The 22,175-nt window shown below is 41.7% G+C and overlaps 1 protein-coding gene across 2 annotated transcripts in view; it reads left to right on the forward strand.

Moving 5' to 3' along the window:
• Positions 1-3,476: 3,476 nt before the first annotated feature.
• The window catches only part of ppme1 (protein phosphatase methylesterase 1), a 33,418-nt gene continuing 14,719 nt past the window's right edge, over positions 3,477-22,175 (forward strand). The window contains exons 1-5 of one of the 2 annotated variants that reach the window (XM_062047970.1): positions 3,477-3,759; positions 8,293-8,384; positions 17,280-17,374; positions 17,453-17,510; positions 20,849-20,900. In XM_062047970.1, the coding sequence (XP_061903954.1) occupies positions 3,674-3,759; positions 8,293-8,384; positions 17,280-17,374; positions 17,453-17,510; positions 20,849-20,900 (383 nt within the window). In that variant the 5' untranslated portion in view covers positions 3,477-3,673. The remainder of the gene's footprint in view (positions 3,760-8,292; positions 8,385-17,279; positions 17,375-17,452; positions 17,511-20,848; positions 20,901-22,175) is intronic. The other variant, XM_062047969.1, reaches the window with a different exon arrangement.

The raw sequence follows: 22,175 nt of genomic DNA on the forward strand, positions 1-22,175 counted from the left end.
ATAACCCTGGTTTATACTGTAAATATTATACTTATTACACACCAGCTGTTTGATTGTCACGTGCATTTTAGTTGTAGTTATCATTACTAAAACTGAAGGTGTTGAAATTGCCATGTAAAAATGCTAATGCTAATCTATAGCCTGTATGCAGCATCGTGCACATTTAAAAAGGGAAGCTTTGCTTTTGAGTGTTTTCTATCATGCAAAAAAAATTGCAACATGACCGAGAGACAGTCAGTGCAACAGAGGCATCGAGAAACGGTACCGTTGCAATGAATACAACATAATTGCAATGAATACAGAAAATATTAGTTGTTTACTCGAAAATGGTAAATTTGCAGAGTAAGGGAGTTCATGCACGCACACACACACACACACACACACACACACACACACACACACACACGCACACACGCACACATGGAGGCATAAAGTAAAACAAGCCAGGTAGAACACTACACAATGTTCCAGACTATAAGTTACCAGCATGTTTCTTTCCATAAGATGTATGAGGGTGGGTGGATGTACAGCAGAGGATTTGTGTGCAATCATTCAAGCATCTGTACAGTCGTGGCAATCAAGGACTGTGGAATGTGTTCTGTGGGGAGACACTTTATAAGCAGTGTTGGAGGCTGCATGCCTGCAAACATGTGACTTTCCGTGTCCGCTTTTGGGTGCAGGCCGCTTACATCACAAGTCACAAGAAGGGGTCATGCACAGCATTCACACTAAAAAGCCCACATTTGCTGCAATATTAAATCTGTACTTTTACTGCAATATAACCCAAAATAATATATTTGACTGACTCACAAATTAGGACTCCCCTGAAGCTTGTAAGTGTTTGCAATGCACTTTACTCTCAGAAGTTGTCTAACTTGAACCTCTTTGCTCACTCCATTTCTAAAAGGACTCTCAGACAAATCAGTAAACACCTCACAGTTCCGGCTCTAACCAGCTGGAGGTGACCTAACTTACGGGTTCTTGCAAGATGAACCCGAGCAGAGCCTCCCCCCGCCCCTCCTCCGTATGCTCTGCCGCACTTTGAATACCACGAACGGCTCATCGGTGCTGTGAACACAGCTTATCACCGACAGGCTATAAATAAAGTCAGATGATGCGTAATGTAAATATTACTGAAGCACAGAAGCTTTATGCTTCATTTTTAACGGACCTATTAGAAAGAGGAAATAATAGAGAATGTGATACATGGATGAATCGCTATCCCAAATATGTAAAAAGTGACTATGAAATATAAATGATTATAAATTAACATTAGCATTATTTTGTAATACCTGTTGGGCAGGCAGGTGGATGGATAGATAGCTTGCTTGCTTGCCTGTGCAGTGATGAAAAAAATGGAAAAAAGAAAAAAAATGTTAAAAATTAGTGAATGAATACTAGATACAAATAATAGAATACATAATAAATACATAAAAAATAATTTAAAAAATCAAAAGCATCCATCCATCCATCCATTTTCTACCGCTTGTCCCTTACGGTATGTAATGTAATTCAAATTATAATGCAATGTGATTATTCTGAAAATAAAATATCAAAACAGTATAATATTTTTGTATATGTAGTGTTATTATTTCTTGTAAAAACCTACTTCAGTAAAAAAAAAAAAGTATATTTTTCTGGTGTTAATTTTTTGGCTATCCCAAATTATTTAAAGAATGATTGTAAAATATAAATTAGCATTAATTAACTTTAGCATTATTTTGTAATACCTTTCAGAATGCAGCCTCTTGCAATTTGTCTATCTACTTACCTACCTACAAGAAAGACCAGTGCTGTTTTGCTAAAGAGGCACATGTTAAATGGTTGATACCTTGACTACGTATGTAATCATGAAGAAATTGTTTGCAACTTCATGGTATTTTCAACAATCCCAAATTCCCAAGACTCCAGACCATAATATAAGTCCCTCATGAAAATAAACAAAACATTTATCTTCTTATTACACAACTGGATACCTTCTCCTAGTACATGACAATGAAGTCCACACCTAGTTTTTTGAAAGTCTGATGAGAGAAAGTCATGTAATATCATCAGACTTGGCAAAAGCAACAAAGACAATATGCACTATTACGTTACTTTATTGTGAGGTATACAATAGCCAGGAGTTAACCAACAAACCAGGGTCATTCTTTGGGCTGGGCCATTTGAGTTCAGTTCTAAACTTTGGGGCAACTAACATTTTTGAGTCAGATTGTTAAAAAACACCATACTGTATACTGTAGAGCAGCGTGTCTCAAGCATGCAATCCCCCCAGGGGCAGTAATATTTTTTTTGACGCCCCCTTTCCCCACAGAATTGAAATACTATAACAACCTGATATTGATGTATTATTATTTAAATGTATCTGTCTGTTAAGATAGTTGTTGACTAGCACTTAATTCGAATAAAGAGCATATTCTACTTAAGGATTTCATATGTCCTCATTACCTTGCATATTTATGGTAATTTAAGCACTTATTTCAAGATTTGTTAAAGTACCACTGATAGTCACACACACTAGGTGTGGTGAAATTACCCTGTTGATTTGACCCATCCCCTTGTTACACCCCCTGGGAGGTGAGGGGAGAAGCGAGCAGCAGCGGTGGCCGCGCTCGGGAATCATTTTTGGTGATTTAACCCCCAATTCCAACCCTTGAGGCTGAATGCCAAGCAGGGAGGCAATGGGTCCCATTTTTATAGTCTTTGGTATGACTCGGCCGGGGTTTGAACTCATGACTTACCGATCTCAGGGCGGACACTCGAGCTAAAGGTTTGTGAATCGTTCAAGCAGAAATAAAAACGTCAATACTGGAAGAACACTTGTCTCTCACGACCCCCTGACACCTCATTGCACACACCCCTTACTGCTTAAGAAGCATTGATAAAAATTAATATTGCTCCTGTTTTATAACTCCTATTGTATTAACTATTTGGGGAGGTAAAAATGGTAGGGCATGGCAGACAGTTCACACAATCTGAAAAAAAAAAAAAAGCATTAAAGCTAAACAAAAAGTCTGACAGCCCTGCCTTTTCGTTTTATGAAAGTGTGGCTCCAAAAATAATTCACAGTATAATTTATAATTACAATAGGCCTGCTTAAAGTCAATAGTTCATGTATTCCGTTTATGTAGAAGGCACAAAATAGTGTTGCAATTTACATTAAAAACTGGGAATACCATTTCATGGGTAAGATATCGGTTTTTTTTCTGAATCAAATGTCCTGTGTTAACAGTACATGTTTTGAGGTTAGCAGTTAGGTAAACTGTATGAAATTGGATGAAAAATGTGCAAATGATATATTATTTTCCAATGCGCACGCACTGCCTATATGAAATCGTTGCCCTTACCAAGATGGCCGCCAAATAGGCACGTCTTTAACAATTAGCATGGCTTCTACAGCGCGTTGACGTAGCTGGTCGGGACCACCAGTTTAAATAAAAATAAATATTTATATCCGGTAGAGGGCAGTATAGTCTCTATTGGCGATGTATGCAAAGAAGAAGACAGTACTGTAAATGTCACCTGACTGAAGAAGAAGAAGAGCTGTCGTCGGTAGCTTCTGTCAAATGTAGCAACATAACGTTAGCTGGCGTCCATTGTGTCATGTCTACCTAGTGTGAACCAGCTCATATGCCCATTAAACCCTCCCTGACAGCGACCGAGATCTGCTAACATGGAGAAGCAGTTGCATTTGAACCTGTTAGCTTCCAGACCTCCTATGCCAGGGAGCTTCCAGTCCAGCTCCAAAATGAAGATGGGGTGAGTCAGTTACAGTTAGCATCACATTAGCATGCTGTCAACTACATGTATTTACACTTCTAGGTTTCCTTGGGTCAGCACAACCATTAGCGATAAATGCACATTTAAAAAACCATTGGGGAAGGCTACGAGTTTCAACTACACACTCTTCAATATGATACGATATACTGTATTAGCCGAGGCGTACGCAGTTTTATTGGACTGTATAGAGTTTGAAAGTTGATCTTTGCAACTGTAATCACTTTTATAACTGCAGCCATTTTGTGACGACTGGAACTTGCTGTCGCCGTTTGATTCAAAGAGGACAATGCTGAGATTTTTTTAATTCAATGATCTATTATGCATTATCTTAATTAATGTACTGATAGTGTACAGCAAATATTATATTTAGTATATACAACTACAACTTGAGTGTGGTGTGAGGTTGCTCAGTACTACATCCATCCATCCATTTTCTACACTGCAAAAAGTCAGTGTTCAAAAACAAGAAAAAAACAAACAAAAATTAGGGGTATTTTATTTGAACTAAGCAAAATTATCTGCCAATAGAACAAGACAATTTGGCTTGTCAAGACTTTCCTATAGGTGAGGGCCGACATCCGGGCAACTGAGCTACATACGGGTTCTTCGAGCCATAGCAACCAGACTGGCATTGAAAACAAACCGTTGCCATTACTCTTTAACCTGTCGACCTACGCTGGTTAAACCCGTCATTCTGCCTCCAAAATGCCGAAAAACTGTGTTGTTTTTGGTTGTGCTAACCACAACTGGAAACAGGGAAAACAAAGGTTGTATTTTGTTCTGCCAAAGCGTGGTAAAAGCCCACAGAGACGAGACAAATGGCTCGCAGCTTTACACCGGGAAAACAAGGACGGTTCTCACTGGAGTCCCCCAAAGTCCCGGGTCGTGTGTTCGGATCACTTCGTTTCTGGTAAATATAAGGAACAAAAATCCACCTTCTTAACCACAACTTGGCTATACCGTCCGTGCTAACGTTGTACTTGTTAAATTTGTACCTTATAGCGTTCGACAGCTGAAGTTGTTGTTGTACAAAAATAACATGCGGTATATACTATATAGTCTATAGCCTAGCTAGCTATTTTCGAAAACCGGTTTCGTTTAAATTTGCACTTAACAGTTGGGTTTTTAAAAACCAATAAACCCTATAATTTTCATGTTGCCATTTAATCAACTTTCCAAGACAGTCGCAAAATGCTGTCTGCAAGACTTTTCAATACAAAGACATATAATTTGTACATTATTTGCCTGCTGTACTGCGCCTTCATAAGGCTACAACTTACAAGGACCAGGCTACTAGGGGTCAGTCTGCTTTCTTTTGGGGTTTTTTGCCGGACATCCCAGTATTATTTACCCGTAATCTTGGTATTACTTTCCTTATTAGGTTATTTTGCCACCTCCCCCTTCTCTGTTTAAACTCTCCTTTGTTGTACTTAAACAATACATGTAGCCCTCAAATCTCTCAATATTTTATACACTAACACTTGATCTTGTTGTTGATAACTTCTGCGTCTCTTTCTTAGTAGCGTGCAGGCTAAGCTAACTAGCAAGCTAAGCTAAGCCTGAGAAGCTTTAAAGTTCACTGAGACGACTCTGACGCAAATAATACATTTTCGTTTTTTCACACGATATGCGAATAAGTAAAAATGCGTAAATGAAGGATTTAACGTCGACTTCCAAGCCACAACGCTCGTTAAATGCTTTTTCTGTCAATGCTGTGTTCGCTGTGAGCTGGTTTGTTTTCAACGAATTCCCGGTTGCTAGGGGATTGGTAGGCGGAAGTGACGTAGGTCCGCCCTCACCTATACAAGTAAAATTAGCTAACCTCAATGAACCCAAAAATACCTTAAAATAAGTATATTCTCACTAATAACAAGTGCGCTTTTCCTAGTAAGAAAAAAAATTAGACCTGTTTGCTCAATATGTTGAAAAATATTCTGAAATTAAGTAAATGCTAGTTCCATTATCTTGACATAATGATATGCGCTCGACATTACATTTCTTGAAACCAGCAAACTTATACTAAAACAAATTTATTGTTCTTAATGGAAAGGCAACAAGGCAACCGCTTGTTACTCTCGGGGGTCTCATAGCCGCTCAGGCAAATCATATGGTCTAAAAATGCCTTTTTCCATCGATAACATGACATCATCGCGCCAAGTGTGTGCTCTTTCAGTCAATCAGTGCGCATATATACAGCCCAGCCCCAACCAAAAAAACTTTAATTGTAATTTTGAGGAATTTATCTGAATGTGCATGAACTATTTCTGTTCAAAATTGTTTTAAATGAAATGTCACATGTTAAATGTTTAAATATTAACTGTCAGTTTACTGTACTCTGCCAACTGTACTACTATATGAGTACGTATTTTCTATTGTTTCATTGAAAATAAAACAGCAAAGTCCATTTGGCTGTCATCTGTTTTAATATGAGACACAATTGTGTCAAAGTCATGATTTTTTTTTTTACATGCTTGAAATAAGAAATTATTACTTTAAAAAAGTAGTTTTATTCTTGGGAGTGTTGATGACACAGCTTTGCAACAGTTGATGTTCTAGTTTACTCAATATAGGTCATAAAATCTCAGCAACAAGCTGTAATATCTTACTGAGATCATTTAGGACCAAAACACTTAAAACAGGGCAGCACGGTGGAAGAGGGGTTAGTGCGTCTGCCTCACAATACAAAGGTCCTGAGTAGTCGTGAGTTCAATCCCGGGCTCGGGATCTTTCTGTGTGGAGTTTGTATGTCCTCCCCGTGACTGCGTGGGTTCCCTCCGGGTACTCCGGCTTCCTCCCACCTCCAAAGACATGCACCTGGGGATAGGTTGATTGGCAACACTAAATTGGCCCTAGTGTGTGAATGTGAGTGTGAATGTTGTCTGTGTTGGCCCTGCGATGAGGTGGCGACTTGTCCAGGGTGTACCCCGCCTTCCGCCCGATTGTAGCTGAGATAGGCTCCAGCGCCCCTGCGACCCCGAAGGGAATAAGCGGTAGAAAATGGATGGATGGATGGACACTTAAAACAAGTAAAACACTCATAACATGAAATCTGCTTAGTGAGAAGAATTATCTTATCAGACAGAAAATAAACAAATATGACTCTTATTTGAGATATTTAATCTTACTTAGATTTCAGTTTTTGCAGTGTACAAACAACTTGATTTTGTTTGCTAAATGATCATTTCAGATTTTCCCCTTTTTCTACCAGCCCTCAACTTCTAATGACACTGTATGGGATTGACTTGTATTAAGTCAGTAGTTTAGATAACTGAAGCTTACATATATAAAACTGTATTGCTATTGTGCACAATACCAGTCAAACTTGTGATTTGTCAACAGTTTAGGTCAGTTGCACAGAGTGTTTGTGTAGACCAGGGGTGTCCAAACTTTAACCGGTGAGGGCCGCATTCAGTAAAACGGAAGGACGCGGGGGCCATTTTTGACACATTTTGTTCTCTAAATATCCTAAAAGCCAACCAGTGTATGTCAATATATGCTCAGCTAGCTGAACAAAACATCCCTGTTAGCTTTATGTTGTAGGTGACAAAGAAAATAAGTGTCATCTAACAACGAGGGCTGTCAAAATTAACGTGATCAATCACCAAAATTATTGCATTAATCATGTAAAGACGCAGATTAATCACACAGTTTATTTTGCTCCTTTACCGTAAACGGACTCTAACAATGAAATTACATTTGTAACCAATTATTGAGGCCTTTTTAATTGAATTAAAATGTTGAAGTTAAATGAAATCATGCAAGCGAGTAATAGTTGTGATTAATCATGATTAATCCAATTTCCAAAGTGTGATTAATCTGACTTTAAAAGTGTATTGTTTGACAGCATTACTAATAACGTCTCGGTAATATTAATTGATTGATTGATTGAGACTTTTATTAGTAGGTTGCACAGTACAGTACATATTCCGTACAATTGACCACTAAATGGTAACACCCGAATAAGTTTTTCAACTTGTTTAAGTTGGGGTCCACGTTGATCAATTCATGGTATAAATATATACTATCAGCATAACACAGTCATCACACAAGTTAATCATCAGAGTATATACATTGAATTATTTATATTATTTACAATCCGGGGGGTGGGATGTGGAGGGGGTTGCGGCGGGGGTGTTAGGTTTGGTTGATATCAGCACTTCAGTCATCAACAATTATATCATCTGAGAAATAGACATTGAAACAGTGTAGGTCTTACTTCGTAGGATAGGTACAGCGAGCAGTGAACATAGTGAGCTCAGAAAGCATAAGAACAAGTATATACATTTGATTATTTACATTTGATTAATTACAATCCAGGGAGGTGGGATGTGGTGGGGGAGGGTGTTAGTCTAAATAATAAACTAATACAATTTCTACAACCTGCCGAGGGCCATTAGCAAACAAGTGGCGGGCCGAAACTGGCCCCCGGGCTGCACTTTGGACACCCCTGGTGTAGACGTACTATAACAATCCAGTTTATTCACACTGTGCTTTGTTTGTCTTTTAATTTAGGCCAGGACGAAAGAGAGACTTCAGCCCGTTGTCGTGGAGCCAGTATTTTGAAACCATGGAGGATGTGGAAGTGGAGAATGAAAACGGCAAAGACATATCTTTACTGTTTGTGTGCTTGCAAAAAAATGTTCATGTGTTAGCTTTGATTTACCGTATTTTTCGGACTATAAGGGCGCATTTGAAATTCTTTCATTTTCTCAAAAATCAACAGTGCGCCTTATAACCCGGTGCGCCTAATCCAGTGGTTCTCAAACTTTTTTTGTCATCCCCCACTTTGGACAAGGGAGTTTTCAAGCCCCACCTGCCCCCATCGCCCCAACAGAACGCTAATGCCAAGCTTAACATTTTCAAATTTATCGAACATCAAGTAACATCAAGTTTTATACATTCAAACTCAATAACATAAAATCAAGTTCAATAATAAATAAAATAACTGTGCAGCTGTGGTATAACTTGCATCAAGTTCAATATCAAATAAAATAACTTGCATCAATTCAATAATAAATAAAACAAAAGTGTTATAACTTGCATCAAGTTCAATAATAAATCAAAAAAGTGTTATAACTTGCATCAAGTTCAATAATAAATCAAAAAAAGTGTTATAACTTGCATCAAGTTCAATAATAAATCAAATAAAAGTGTTATAACTTGCATCAAGTTCAATAATAAATCAAATAACTTGCATCAAGTTCAATAATAAATAAAACAAAAGTGTTATAACTTGCATCAAGTTCAATAATAAATAAAACAAAAGTGTTATAACTTGCATCAAGTTCAATAATAAATCAAAAAAAGTGTTATGACTTGCATCAAGTTCAATAATAAATCAAATAAAAGTGTTATAACTTGCATCAAGTTCAATAATAAATAAAACAAAAGTGTTATAACTTGCATCAAGTTCAATAATAAATAAAAAAAAGTGTTATAACTTGCATCAAGTTCAATAATAAATCAAATAAAAGTGTTATAACTTGCATCAAGTTCAATAATAAATCAAATAACTTGCATCAAGTTCAATAATAAATGAAAATGAAAGTGCCACTTTGCAATCTTTGCCAAAAAAAGGAGGACAGGGCAAGTGAATATGAGTTTTACAGTACTCCAGCATTAGTGGCTGCAATGAGCCTGTTTTGCACTGCACAGCTTTTCAAATGGGGGTTGCAGGCTTGACACTGCCACTGTTAAAACCTCAATGAATTCGGGGCTGAGCTGCCTTGACGCGAGTGTTTCCCGGTGAATGACACATTGTGTCCAATGCGCATTTGGCGCAACCCTCTTTATTAGAGCCTGCAGCCCGTTTCTTGACTTTGCCATGCGCGCCATCAGAGCAAAAGCCCACACCGTTTTCCCATTTAAGGTTGTGTTCTTTGAGGAAACTGTCCATTATCTTGAACAGCTCATCAGCAGTGGCTCTATTTTTTATGTATTTGCAAAACAGCAAATCCTCGCACAGTGACTCGCCATTCACAAAGCTTCCGCTTAGCCCCGCCCCCATTAGTTACTGTTGCTGTCTGTCAAACTTTCGCTCCTACCTAGAAATGTAAAGCATACAGGAAAAATAAGTAATTTACATTTATCTATATAGCGGATTTCACAGACAGAATCACAAAGTGATTTCCAGTGTGTATAGAAAATGAAAGCATAGTAAAAAAATAAATCAAAGAATATAATAATAAAAAAATCAAAAAAATCTAAGTGAAATTTCCTCCCGTTCCTCGCGCCCCACCTGTCATGTCTCTATTCCCCACCAGTGGGGCGCGCCCCACACTTTGAGAAACGCTGGCCTAATCTATGTATTAATTATGGTTGTGCTTACCAAGCTCGAAGCAATTATATTTTGTGAATGGTGTAATGTCATGTGTGACCAGTAGATGGCAGTCACACATAAAATATACGTGTGGACTGCAGGTTAACTGACGCCTGTTCAATAAATGATGCTAGCATGTACTCGTAACCAAGCAACACCAAAACTTTGATGTTTCATCGAGAAAATTAAACAATCACAAAGCTCAAAAATCTGTCAACATTTTTTAGTATTGCTTTGGTAAGCTACAAAGACACACCGCTTAATGGAACACAGAGCATTACGTCTACCGAAGTCAGACGTGCTGTGCTTCAACATACGGGTATTATTATGGTGTGTGTGTGTGTATAAGGAGCCCAAAATGTCACAGATTAACCCTTGTGTGGTGTTCGGGTCTGTGGGACCCGTTTTCGATTTTTATTAAAAGAAAAATTATACAATTAATTAATTTTTCAAACTGAGACTCACTGGCTTTGGCTCATTTTCTGTGAAGAACATATATCAGAATACATATTTAATGACCACACACCATACACCTACACATGTCTATTACATATAAGATGTCCAGGGTCCACTGGACCCGGGGCTAATAGAAGTGTGGAAATTGATGTTCTGTGTACCACACACACGCGCGCACACACACACACACACTCACGCAACACACACACACTCACGCAACACACACACACACACACACACGTTTCTTACTTGCTTATGGTTGTCCATCGAGTCCGATGATGACATCCACTTCTGTCGGTGAGTTCGTTGGTGGCTGAATAGCCCTATCCTGGATAAACAAACCCTACTGCAGGTAGGGCATGTAAATGTGGTGGTGGTGGTGGAAACGGCAACCGTAGGTGTATTCCTCCTGAGTCTTCTCTCCTGTCTCTTGGCTATCCTATCCTCCTCCAGCAGGCGGGTGCCATCCTGGCACAGCTGACGCCAGGTGTTACGATCAGCAGCCACACCCTCCAGGGCCTCAGGTCTGATTTTACACTTCCTTACTGCAGTCTTCAGCTGGTCTTTATATTGTTTCTTCTGCCCTCCAGCAGAGCGACGACCATGGTGTAGCTGGCCGTACAACACTTTGCGAGGCAGGCGGTCTGAGGGCATCCTTACTACGTGGCCCAGCCATCGTAATTGGTGCAGGGTGATCATGGCGTCTATACTCCTGCAGTTGGTTTTTGAGAGTATTTCAGAGTGAGGCACACGATCACGCCATGTGATCCCCAGGATGCGCTGAAGGCAGCGTATGTGGAACTGCTCTAGGGCCTTGATGTGGCGGCTGTAGGTTACCCAGGCTTCACAGCTGTAGAGGAGGGTAGTGAGGCAGATAGCTTGGTAGACAGAGACATTTGTGTGGAGATGGAGGTTCTTGTTTTGGAAGACCCGACGCCTGAGTCTCCCAAAAGCTGCCGCTGCCTGCTTGATCCTGTTCTGGACCTCACTATCAACAGTGTTGTCATCAGAAAGAATGCTTCCCAGGTATCTGAAGGATGGAACGATTGGTATTTGTTCTCCAGAAACAGTGAAGACAGGTGATGTAGATGGTTTGTTGGAACTTCCGTCTTGCTGGTGTTGACGGTCAGTCCCATCCTGCTGTATGCTCTCACTGCAGCCGCAAGAACAGACTGGAGGTCTTGTGGGCTGTGAGATACAAGAACACAGTCATCTGCGTACTGCATCTCAACAATTCTCTCCCTCTGCAGTTTGGTGGTAGCCTGAAGCCTCCTGATATTAAAGAGGTTGCCATCTCGACGAAAGTCCACTGTCACACCGCTGGTGTCCTCAATCTTTGTGGAGAAGCTTGGTAACACATAGCAAGAAGATGTTAAAAAGCACTGGTGCTAGTACACACCCCTGCCTTACTCCTGTATGTACAGGGAAGGGGGCAGACTCTTGCCCTCCTATGGTCACTCGAGCAGTCATTCCATCATGAAACTGACGGAGGATGTTAACAAACTTAATGGGACAGCCAAACTTGAGGAGGACTTCCCATAGAAGTTCTCTCTGAACAGTGTCAAAGGCTTTGGAGAGGTCGACAAAGGCCATGAATAGGTCCTGATGTTGTTCCCTACATTTTTCCTGCAGCTGTCTAGCTGTGAAAATCATGTCCACTGTGCTCCTATTCTTTCTAAACCCGCACTGTGATTCAGGCAGTATCGACTCAGTGATGTTATTAATCAGCCTGTGGAGCATCACTTTTGCCAGAACTTTACCGGCAACAGCAAGGAGTGAAATGCCCCTACTGTTGCCACAGACAGCCTTGTCACCCTTGTTCTTGTAAATAGTGACAACATTGGCGTCTCTCCATTGTTGTGGGACGTTCTCTTCAGCCCAGATCTTTGTGATGTACTGGTGCAATGTTCTTGTGCAGAAGTATCCTCCTTGCTTCAGTAGTTCAGCCGGGATGTTGTCATTACCGGGGGATTTGTTGTTTTTGAGGGATCGGGTAGCTGATCGGACCTCTAGGAAGGTTGGGGGCTCGTCCAAATTGTGCATGACGGGAAGTGTAGGCAGTTCATCCAGAACAGTGGGGTCTGCATCAGATTCCTCAATTCAACAAGGTGCTAAAGTGTTCCGCCCATCTCAGCAGGATGCTAGGTTGGTCCTTCAAGGTTGACAGGCCGTCTGCTGTTTTCAGGGGAGTGATGCAGCGGTTTGTTGGGCCGTAGGTCTTCTTGACAGCATTGTAAAAGTTATGCATGTCATTTTTATCGGCAAAGGTTTGGATTTCATGTGCCTTTTTTCTCCACCACTCATTCTGCATCCTCCTAACAGCCCTTTGTACTTCTCCTCGAGCTCTCTGCCATTTCTGCCTGGCGCTACTGGATGAAGGGTTCTCTAGGGTTGCCCTGTGTGCTTTGTGCATATCCTTCAACAGGACATGTATGGTGTCCGAGTTTTCATCAAACCAGTCTTGGTGGTTCTTGCTCTTGAAGCCAATTGTTTGGGCTGCTGCCTCATAGAGAGCCGAGCTGATAGAGATCCAGTTCTGGTCAATAGAGTTCTCAGAAGAGTTCAAGGAAGATTCCACCGCCCCAAGTTTCTCAGCCAGGAAGCGGCGAAAGTCATTTCTTGGATCAGGGTTTTCCAGGCGGGCGCAGTCTAGCTTCTTCCTTTTGGGTCCTCGCCGTCTCAAGGGAGGGCGCACTTGCATGTGGACATTGGTCATAATCAAATGATGATCTGTCCAGCACTCTGCACCTCTCATGGCACGGGTGATGAGGACGTCTTTGATGTCACTACACCTCACTATGATATAATCTATCAGGTGCCAATGTTTAGAACGGGGGTGCATCCATGAAGTCTTATATTTAGCCTTCTGCTGGAAGATGGTGTTGGTTATGGTCAGGTTATGCTCTGAGCAGAGAGTAAGCAGTCTCATCCCATTTGAGTTAACCTGACCAACCCCATGTCTGCCAAGTACTCCACTCCATATCCTGCTGTTCTGTCCCACTCGGGCATTAAAATCCCCAAGCAAGAAAATCTCGTCATTCTTGGGGATCCGGCAGAGAGCCTCATCAAGTGACTGGTAGAAGGAATCCTTGACCTCACTCTCAGATGGCAGGGTCGATGCATAAGCACTGAGAAATGTGGTGTAGCGATTCCTGACCAGGGGGATACGGAGGGTCATTAGTCTTTCACTAATGCCGACAGGTGTTTCAGTGAGTCTTGGCAGCAGTGTGTTTTTGATGGCCAGTCCTACACCATGCGGATGTTGTCCTCCTGAGGCGTAGCCTTTCCAGAAGAATGTGTAGCCCATACCTTCCTCAGTTAGAGAGCCTTCATCCAGGATCCTGGTCTCACTCAGGGCTGCAATGTCAATGTTGTAGCGATTCAGCTCTGCAGCAACCAAGGCAGTTCTTCTGTGAGGTCTGTCAGATCTGCCGTACGAGTCCAGGAGGGTCCTTACATTAAATAAATGATAAATGGGTTATACTTGTATAGCGCTTTTCTACCTTCAAGGTACTCAAAGCGCTTTGACAGTATTTCCACATTTACCCATTCACACACACATTCACACACTGTTGGCGGGAGCTGCCATGCAAGGTGCTAACCAGCAGCCATCAGAGGCAAAGGGTTAAGTGTCTTGCCCAAGGACACAACGGACGTGACTAGGAAGGTAGAAGGTGGGAATTGAACCCCAGTAACCAGCAACACTCCGATTGCTGGCACAGCCACTCTACCAACTGCGCCACGCCGTCCCATTCCATGTTGCCAGTTTCAAGTTGCATGATTTTTTATTTTTATTTCAACCGCAGGTATGGAATGGCCCGATAGGTGCGGTATCCTATCCAGGCGAGATTGAGTGGGCAATTTTTAGGCCACCTTTTCTAGGCCCGTCCTCAATTGAGGTGAGCAGTGCCGTCCCTAAATAAGGCTGCTCAAACACACAGGGGTCTGCCGAAAACAGCTTCCACTCAACCGAGCTGTTAGCGACCTATACCCTGTGCTGCTGCCGTGCTTCCAGTCCATTCAAACCTGCTCCCGTTGTCAGAAACCCCATCGCCGTCAGACTTCAACCGGATGTTAGTCCAGGTACTGTTCACCATGGTCAGAAGTGGGTACCTGCGCAAGGAGATATTTAAGTGCCAAAGGAGGTGCGCTTTCTCCAGTAGCACTATCTTCACCACAATGAGGTAAACCCGGTGGCGTGGGTGAGCCCATAACGACCAGCCCCTCATCATGACTGCAGGAGGTTGCCGGGTCCTTAATCTTTCAAGGCCCGCCTATTGCGCACCGCCAGCGCATTGCTTTTCTGTCAGGGTGTGCTCCCTTAGCCTTTGCCTAAATAAGATGACCCACAAGGCAATGGGGCTATTTACCCATAGTTGGGGCAGGGTTGACGGGCGTCAGGGCGTGTTCCACACAATGGTGGGCCTATACGCCACATCTCTGGGACCCACTGCTGCTCCGAGATCCCCTTCAGTTTAGTTCAGGGTCTGCAAAGACCCTTATCCGTGTGTGGCCACGAGGAGGCACTGAAGGAGTCTTGGTGGTGGAGAGGCTTTGTACCAACAGGAGGAGACTTACGCACTCGGCTCCTCTTTTCACCCCCCGAGGGGGGCTAGCTGGCGGCGGTAGCTGTAAGCAGAGAGTAGCAAGCAGAAAGCAACATGCACCATCTACAGACATCTCTCTACTTCTACCGCACTAGACGCGTCACACACACCCTGTGTAAGACACACACACACACACACACACACACACACACAGCAGGCCAGCAGGACAGAGTGTAGGTACACAGAACATCAGAGGGTCAAATGTGCGACAAAATGAGCGCGGACAGTGTTGACAAACAATGTTGCAACCTTGTGTGGGAAGCGCAGGTGCAGAAACACAAAAGAAGAATCCCAGTGGGATGCAGAAACTGGCAGATAAATTTCCATGCAACGTTCATATTGTTGTTACTCAGCCAGCGTTTGTGGGTCTTAGACTTAGACTTACTTTTTATTGTCGTTCAAATTTGAACTTTACAGTACAGATAAGAACGACATTTTGTTGCATTAGCTCGTTGGCAGTGCAGGATAAAAAAGCAATAAGGTGCCGATATAAATAAATAGATTACTGTAAAGATAAATATATTGCACTTTTGCATATGCATCTACGTTTATGGATGTATGTTATATTGTCTTTATATTCCAGCGAGTTCATCCATTTTTGGGGGGAATTGAGGGGATTATTATGATGCGTTCAAGAGTCTTGCGGCCTGAGGGAAGAAGCTGTTACAGAACCTGGAGGTTCTGCTTCGGAGGCTGCGGAACCTCTTTCTAGAGTCCAGCAGTGAAAACAGTCCTTGGTGGGGGTGGGAGGAGTCTCTGCAGATTTTCTGAGCCCTGGTCAGGCAGCGGCTTTTTGCGATCTCCTGGATAGGAGGAAGAGGAGTCCTGATGATCTTTTCCCCCGTCCTCACCACTCTCTGGAGAGACTTCCAGTCTGAGGCACTGCAGGCTCCAGTCCAGACAGAGATGCAGTTGGTCAGTAGGCTCTCTATAGTGCCTCTGTAGAATGTGCTGAGAATGGGGGGAGGGAGCTGTGCTCTTTTCATCCGACGCAAAAAGTGCATGCGCTGCTGAGCTCTTTTTACAAGAGCTCCGGTGTGTAGGGACCAGGTCATATTGTCAGTTATCTGCACCCCCAGGAACTTGGTGCTGCTTACCATCTCCACCGCTGTGCCATTGATGAAGAGTGGGGCGTGGCTGGACTGGTGCTTCCTGAAGTCGACAATGATCTCCTTGGTCTTGTCGACGTTCAGGACCAGGTTGTTGGTTCTGCACCAGTCAACCAGATGTTTCACCTCCTCCCTGTAGTCCATGTGGTTGTTGCCACGGATGAGGCCCACTACTGTCGTGTACTTCACAATGTGGTTAGTAGTGGACCTGGCGCAGCAGTCATGGGTCATCAACGTGAACAGCAGCGGACTCAGGACGCAGCCCTGGGGGGAGCCGGTGCTCAGGGAGATGGCACTGGAGGTGTTGTTGCCCACTCTCACAGATTGGGGTCTGTCTGTGAGGAAGTCAAGCAGCCAGTTGCATAGGGGGGTTCTGAATCCAAGGGGGGCCAGTTTGCTCACCAAGTGCTGCGGGATGATGGTGTTGAATGCCGAGTTGAAGTCCAGAAACAACATCCGCACGTGTGTGTCCTTTCCTTCCAGATGTGCTAAGCTCAGGTGGAGTGCAGAGGAGATGGCGTCCTCTGTGAAGCGCTTAGGGCGATAAGCAAACTGGTATGGATCGAATGTAGGGGGAAGTCTGGAGACAATGTATTCCTTTACCAGCCTCTCGAAGCACTTCATTACAGATGTTTTTTGGGATAATTCAGTATTTTAACATAAAAGTGTTTGATTGTGATGCATTAAAACCCACAAAATGCAACGGGTCCATCAGACCCACAAACACTGGCTGAGTAACAACAATATGAACACCACACAAGGGTTAAACTTAATTCATCATATATACATTTTTTGCAGTTTTCTGCATAAACTATAGTCTATGTAAATATTGTTTTTGTATTCATATTTTGGGTGTCTGGAACAGACTCATTGGATTTGCATTATTTCTTATTCTGATTTTGTCTAACCTTTTGGACGAAATTACGAAAGGAAAACCAAGGTACAACTGTACTTGCAAGTTCCGAGATCTTATCTCTAACCAGTGCAGCATTTCCTTGACTACATTGAACGTTTTCAGAATCTACTGCAGTGGTGCTCATGGTCCCGTGCTGCTGCTGCTGCATGGAGGAGGACACTCTGCTCTCTCCTGGGCCGTCTTCACTGTGAGCCTATCAACTTTTACTGTTATTTTCTTCTTTGCTCTGTTTTGAGTGCACTGAAATCTTTTGGTGTGATTACAGGCGGTCATATACAGCAGGATCAACTGCAGGGTGGTGGCTATGGACCTTCGAGCTCATGGTAAATGCATGCAGTATGACGACACAATACACAGCTGACATATTTACCTATTTAACAATGGAACTAGTGTTTTAGGAAGGGTATTGAGGAGCCAGGTAGATAGTGGGTATATGATTAAATCTATGTAACCCCAAATTACCCCAAAATGGCCTAAAACACATGTTGTGCTTTAATTCAGAGAAGTCCATAAATGATGTCTATGAAATAATGTCAAGTAGTTTTCATGTGGCTATTGCTTCGAGCTATAACGATTTCCACAAGCCTATTTATTCATGCCATTATTGTCATTTTAAAACCATTTTACAACTCTAATGCTTTAATAGGGTGTCAAAAATTACAATTCAATTGTTGTTGCCACATTCCTTGAATAAATTATATAAAATCATCTAAATTGCTAGTGGAAAGCCTGTCATGATGTAGATGCCACTTATTACATATCACTATTTCTATCATTTTGAAAAAATATATTTTCTTCTGGTCAGTTACATTTGTGGTAGTAAGCACAACTATCAAGTAGAGTTTTTTTTTTTAATAAAGAATACATTAAAGAGTAGTATTTTAGAAAATAGATCATAAATGGTCTGTGGTTGGCTTGGGCTGATAATAAATCAATTAATGGAACAATGATTGAAAATGAACTTGATGATTTTGCTGGCATCAATAAATTGCCATGTTCGTGTTTGTCTTTGTCTCTCGCTTTCAAACATGGTGCAAGAGGGGTTTCTATATGCATCACTCACACCACCTGAGCCTGTTAGTTCAATAGCAGGAGTGAACCCTCTTGTCAGTTGACCACAATCTTTGTCTTTGTGGATGGAGGCGGGACTGCTAGCTTACGCACACAGGGAGCAACAATATAGGCATCGCTTGTCGCAAGTAAGAAGCAACGCAACATAAAAAATATCAGGCAAAAAATGTGACCGCAATGCCAAATGCAAATATTTTGGCTTCAAACTGATTGAGCAAGATGAGCCCATCAACTCGGACGAATGAGCCGGTATGCCCAATTTGTTGAAAAATTATGGCAACAAAAAATGACCATAAAACATGGCAACAAAAAAAGGCCACAAAACAAACAACCCATCCTAAACTGCACTTCAAAATATTTGAGAATCCATTTTTTATTGACTTATTTAAGATAATTCAAAGTACTTGTCCATCAAATTACAATGGTAAAAAAAATATTAATGAGAAATACAAGTTTATAGTGTTTGAAAGGATTAATTGCATTATTATTATTATAAATTATGATTACATTATTAGTTCTTCTTTTGGTCTTAAAATAATGCTGTAAAATGGTATCGTTTATCAGCAATAACTTGTGGGACATATATCGTCCATCAAAATGTATCGGCCCAGGCCTAGTCTGTGGTATATCCCCCATCCTTTGGTTGTCCTGGGTTAGAACGCACCCCTTCTCCTTCTATATCGTTTTCCCTAACTCACTTTGTGATGTGCATTACCACCATCTGCTGGATAAGAGTGGAACAACCTACATTTACAATATACAACCAGGCTTTAAGTCAGACCTGGGCATTGTGCGGCCCGCGGGCCGCATCCGGCCCTTTGTACGTCCCTGTCCGGCCCGCGTGAGGCCAATTATAAATTACAAAATAAATTTTAAAAAGCATCTATTTCGAGTGTGCAATACAACGGTGCTGCTTTTGTTTTGAAAAGCGTTATTTGTATTACTTCCGTGTGGACGTATGCTCGTGCGCGCAGCGGCAATCTCAAATTACAAAATAAATTTAAAAAAACATCTTTGTCGTCGGTGCAATACAACTGTGCTGCTTTTATTTTGAAAAGTGTTATTGTGCGTATGTCCTGTGAGGGAAGGCGCACAGCGACTAAAAAGAGAAAAGTTGATGACGAATGGCGTGTTTTCAACAAGACAAGTAAAGGTAAAGCTGTGTGCTTATTTGTGGTACACACGTTGCTGTGTTTAAAGAATATAGTATAACGACCTGCTGAAGTAGATGTTGTCTTCTTGAGTTGCGTAAATGAGGAGTGAGGAGACGTGCGTGTGGAAGGAACGAGATATGTTGAGCTGTGTTAGTATAGCTTGCTCAATAAAAGTTTAAAAAGAGCGTCAGACTTGATGTGCACTTCTTCTGGACACTACAATTGGTGGCAGAAGTAAAACTTTGCGCATACTGCACTGTTTGTGTGCTACGTCATCGGGAGGTACGTGCCACGTGAGGAGCTCGCCGCAAAGAGAGAGAGAGAGAGAGAGAGAGAGAGAGAGAGAGAGAGAGAGAGAGAGAGAGAGAGAGAGAGAGAGAGAGAGAGAGAGAGAGAGAGAGAGAGAGAGAGAGAGAGAGAGAGAGAGAGAGAGAGAGAGAGAGAGAGAGAGAGAGAGTGTTTACAGGTGCAGCCACGCTGCTTGCCACGGGGGGAATTCCGCCCTCAATGAAGACTCCCAGGTTTGATGGCAAGGCGAACTGGGAGGCATTTCATCCCACTTCTGACATCAATTGTAGCGTCCAGAAGAAGTGCACACCAAGTCTGATGCGCTTTTTAAACTTTTATTGAGCATGCTATACTAACACTGCTCAACTTATCTCGTTCTTTCCAAAAGGAAAACCAATCCTCACTCCTCATTTCCGCAACAGCAACGCTTCCTCCTTCTTCGCCAATCACCTTACAGGCGTGCTACGTTCACAACGTTTTCTTATCTGGTTAAATAAAGGTTTTACAACAAAGAGGATGCAGGATAAAGTGACAGAAATTGAAATTTTTGTATTGTAATATACATCAGGAAGTGTTGTGTAAGAAAGTGTTAAAAATAAAACCATCAAAAGCCATCTGCTTTTGTATAAAGATAAGTTAGGTTAAATGAAAATATTATTATTATTATTATCTATCTTACGGTATATCAAAAATAATTTGAGCAAAATTTAATTGAAATATTGTCAGTGTGGCCCCCCAGCAGTGCTCAGGTTGCTCATGCGGCCCCCGGTAAAAATTAATTGCCCACCCCTGCTTTAAGTGTTCTTAGGTGTTAATTTTAACTGTTTATGGTTGCGTGTCTTTATGTGCCCTGTAATTGGCTGGTGACCAGTTTATGGACTACCCAGCCTTTCGTCCAAAGTCAGTTGAGATAGGCAAGCAGATGATAAGCAATAGAAAGACAAAATAATGAATGAGGACATATTATCTGCGGAGTTTTAGTTACACACAGAATCATACCAGCTTTTAAGCTAAAAGAGAAGCCTCCTTATGATCTGATATTGTTGCTGAAGCGTGGCGGAAGTCTGATGTTTAGGGAAGAAAGAAAGGAAAATGAAGAATGAATGCATTTTTGGAGTAATAATGTGAAACATTGTCATCTTCTGCAGGCGACTCCAAAGTGAAACATTCAGAAGATCTCTCTGCAGACACTATGGCCAAGTAAATTGCTGTGTATTGCTACTATACTGTGTGTCGTATTGACCCGGATATTAAACACGTTCAAGACCCTTTATGAAAAAAAGTATTTTAAACACCATTCTTGAAGGGGAACTGCCCTTTTTTTGGAATTTTGACTATCGTTCGCAATCCTTATGAGAGACAAGAAGATACTTTTTTTTTTTTTTTGCGTTCTAACTTGTAAAAATAGGCTCGTTCCACAGGTGGCTAGCAATACAGCTAATAGGAGCAATCCAGTCTGCCTCTAAATCACTTTAAAAAGGCATTCAAAACCCGCCAACAATACTTCATTTACGTTCCATAGCCTGTATGATAACCAAGTCGTAGCAACATTGTTATTGTAAGAGCGAACATTGAGAAACTCTTTTTTTAGCATACTAACTCATCTGCGTGCTATGGTATTAGCCGTAAAATAGCTAGAGCGAGAGATAATCTAGCTTCTACATCAGCTCCCAAATCGCGTTTGATTGATGTTGTAATGCACAACACAATGCGATAAGACACCAATCTGTACTGACTGAAAAACATGAACAATCATATTACAGTAAAGTATTAGCCCACATTTCATGTTTTGTTTGTACATAGCTAGCTCGACAGCATATGTACTGTAGTTGTAATAACAAGCATGACAGGCTGCGTGAATCATGAACAATATCAGTGACTCACTCAATGGACAGTTGTTCGTTTGGTCCAGCTGGCCAGTGACATTTCCAGTAGATTTTGGTTAAGCAATCCATTTCTGTCGGTATAGCTTGGCTCCAAGCTCCACATTTGCAGAGTCCAAGTCACGCCGACCTCACTCTCTCGACTTCCGTCTACTCCGCAACGTTTCACCCTTCCTTCGTGCTCGCTTCTACTGTATAAGCAGCAGTTCATCCTCAGTATATTCAGGTTCAAAAAGATAAGGTTGTCAATCTTCATCTGTCTAAAATAGTTGTCTTTGTTGTCTTATTACCAAGTCTGCCATGATTACAAAACACTTGCGTTTGTATCCGTAAGGAGGAACACACATTTGTTGCCGGAAGTCGGAAGTGCACCGCTATGGAGACAGAAATAACTGCGCCAAGGAAATTAGTTCCGACAATGCTTGAAATGACCAAATTAGGGTAAATATTGTACATATTAGTTATCAACTTATCTGTTGCTATATTATATATAGACTTGCAGTGTGAATACAAAACGTTGATGGAGGGTTTTGAAGTTGTTGTCTAAGAGATATGACGATAATATAAGGCTATGTCTACACTAAGCCGGATA

This window comes from Entelurus aequoreus, linkage group LG05 (assembly GCF_033978785.1).
Source record: "Entelurus aequoreus isolate RoL-2023_Sb linkage group LG05, RoL_Eaeq_v1.1, whole genome shotgun sequence".
In the NCBI taxonomy this organism is placed as follows: Eukaryota; Metazoa; Chordata; class Actinopteri; order Syngnathiformes; family Syngnathidae; genus Entelurus; species Entelurus aequoreus.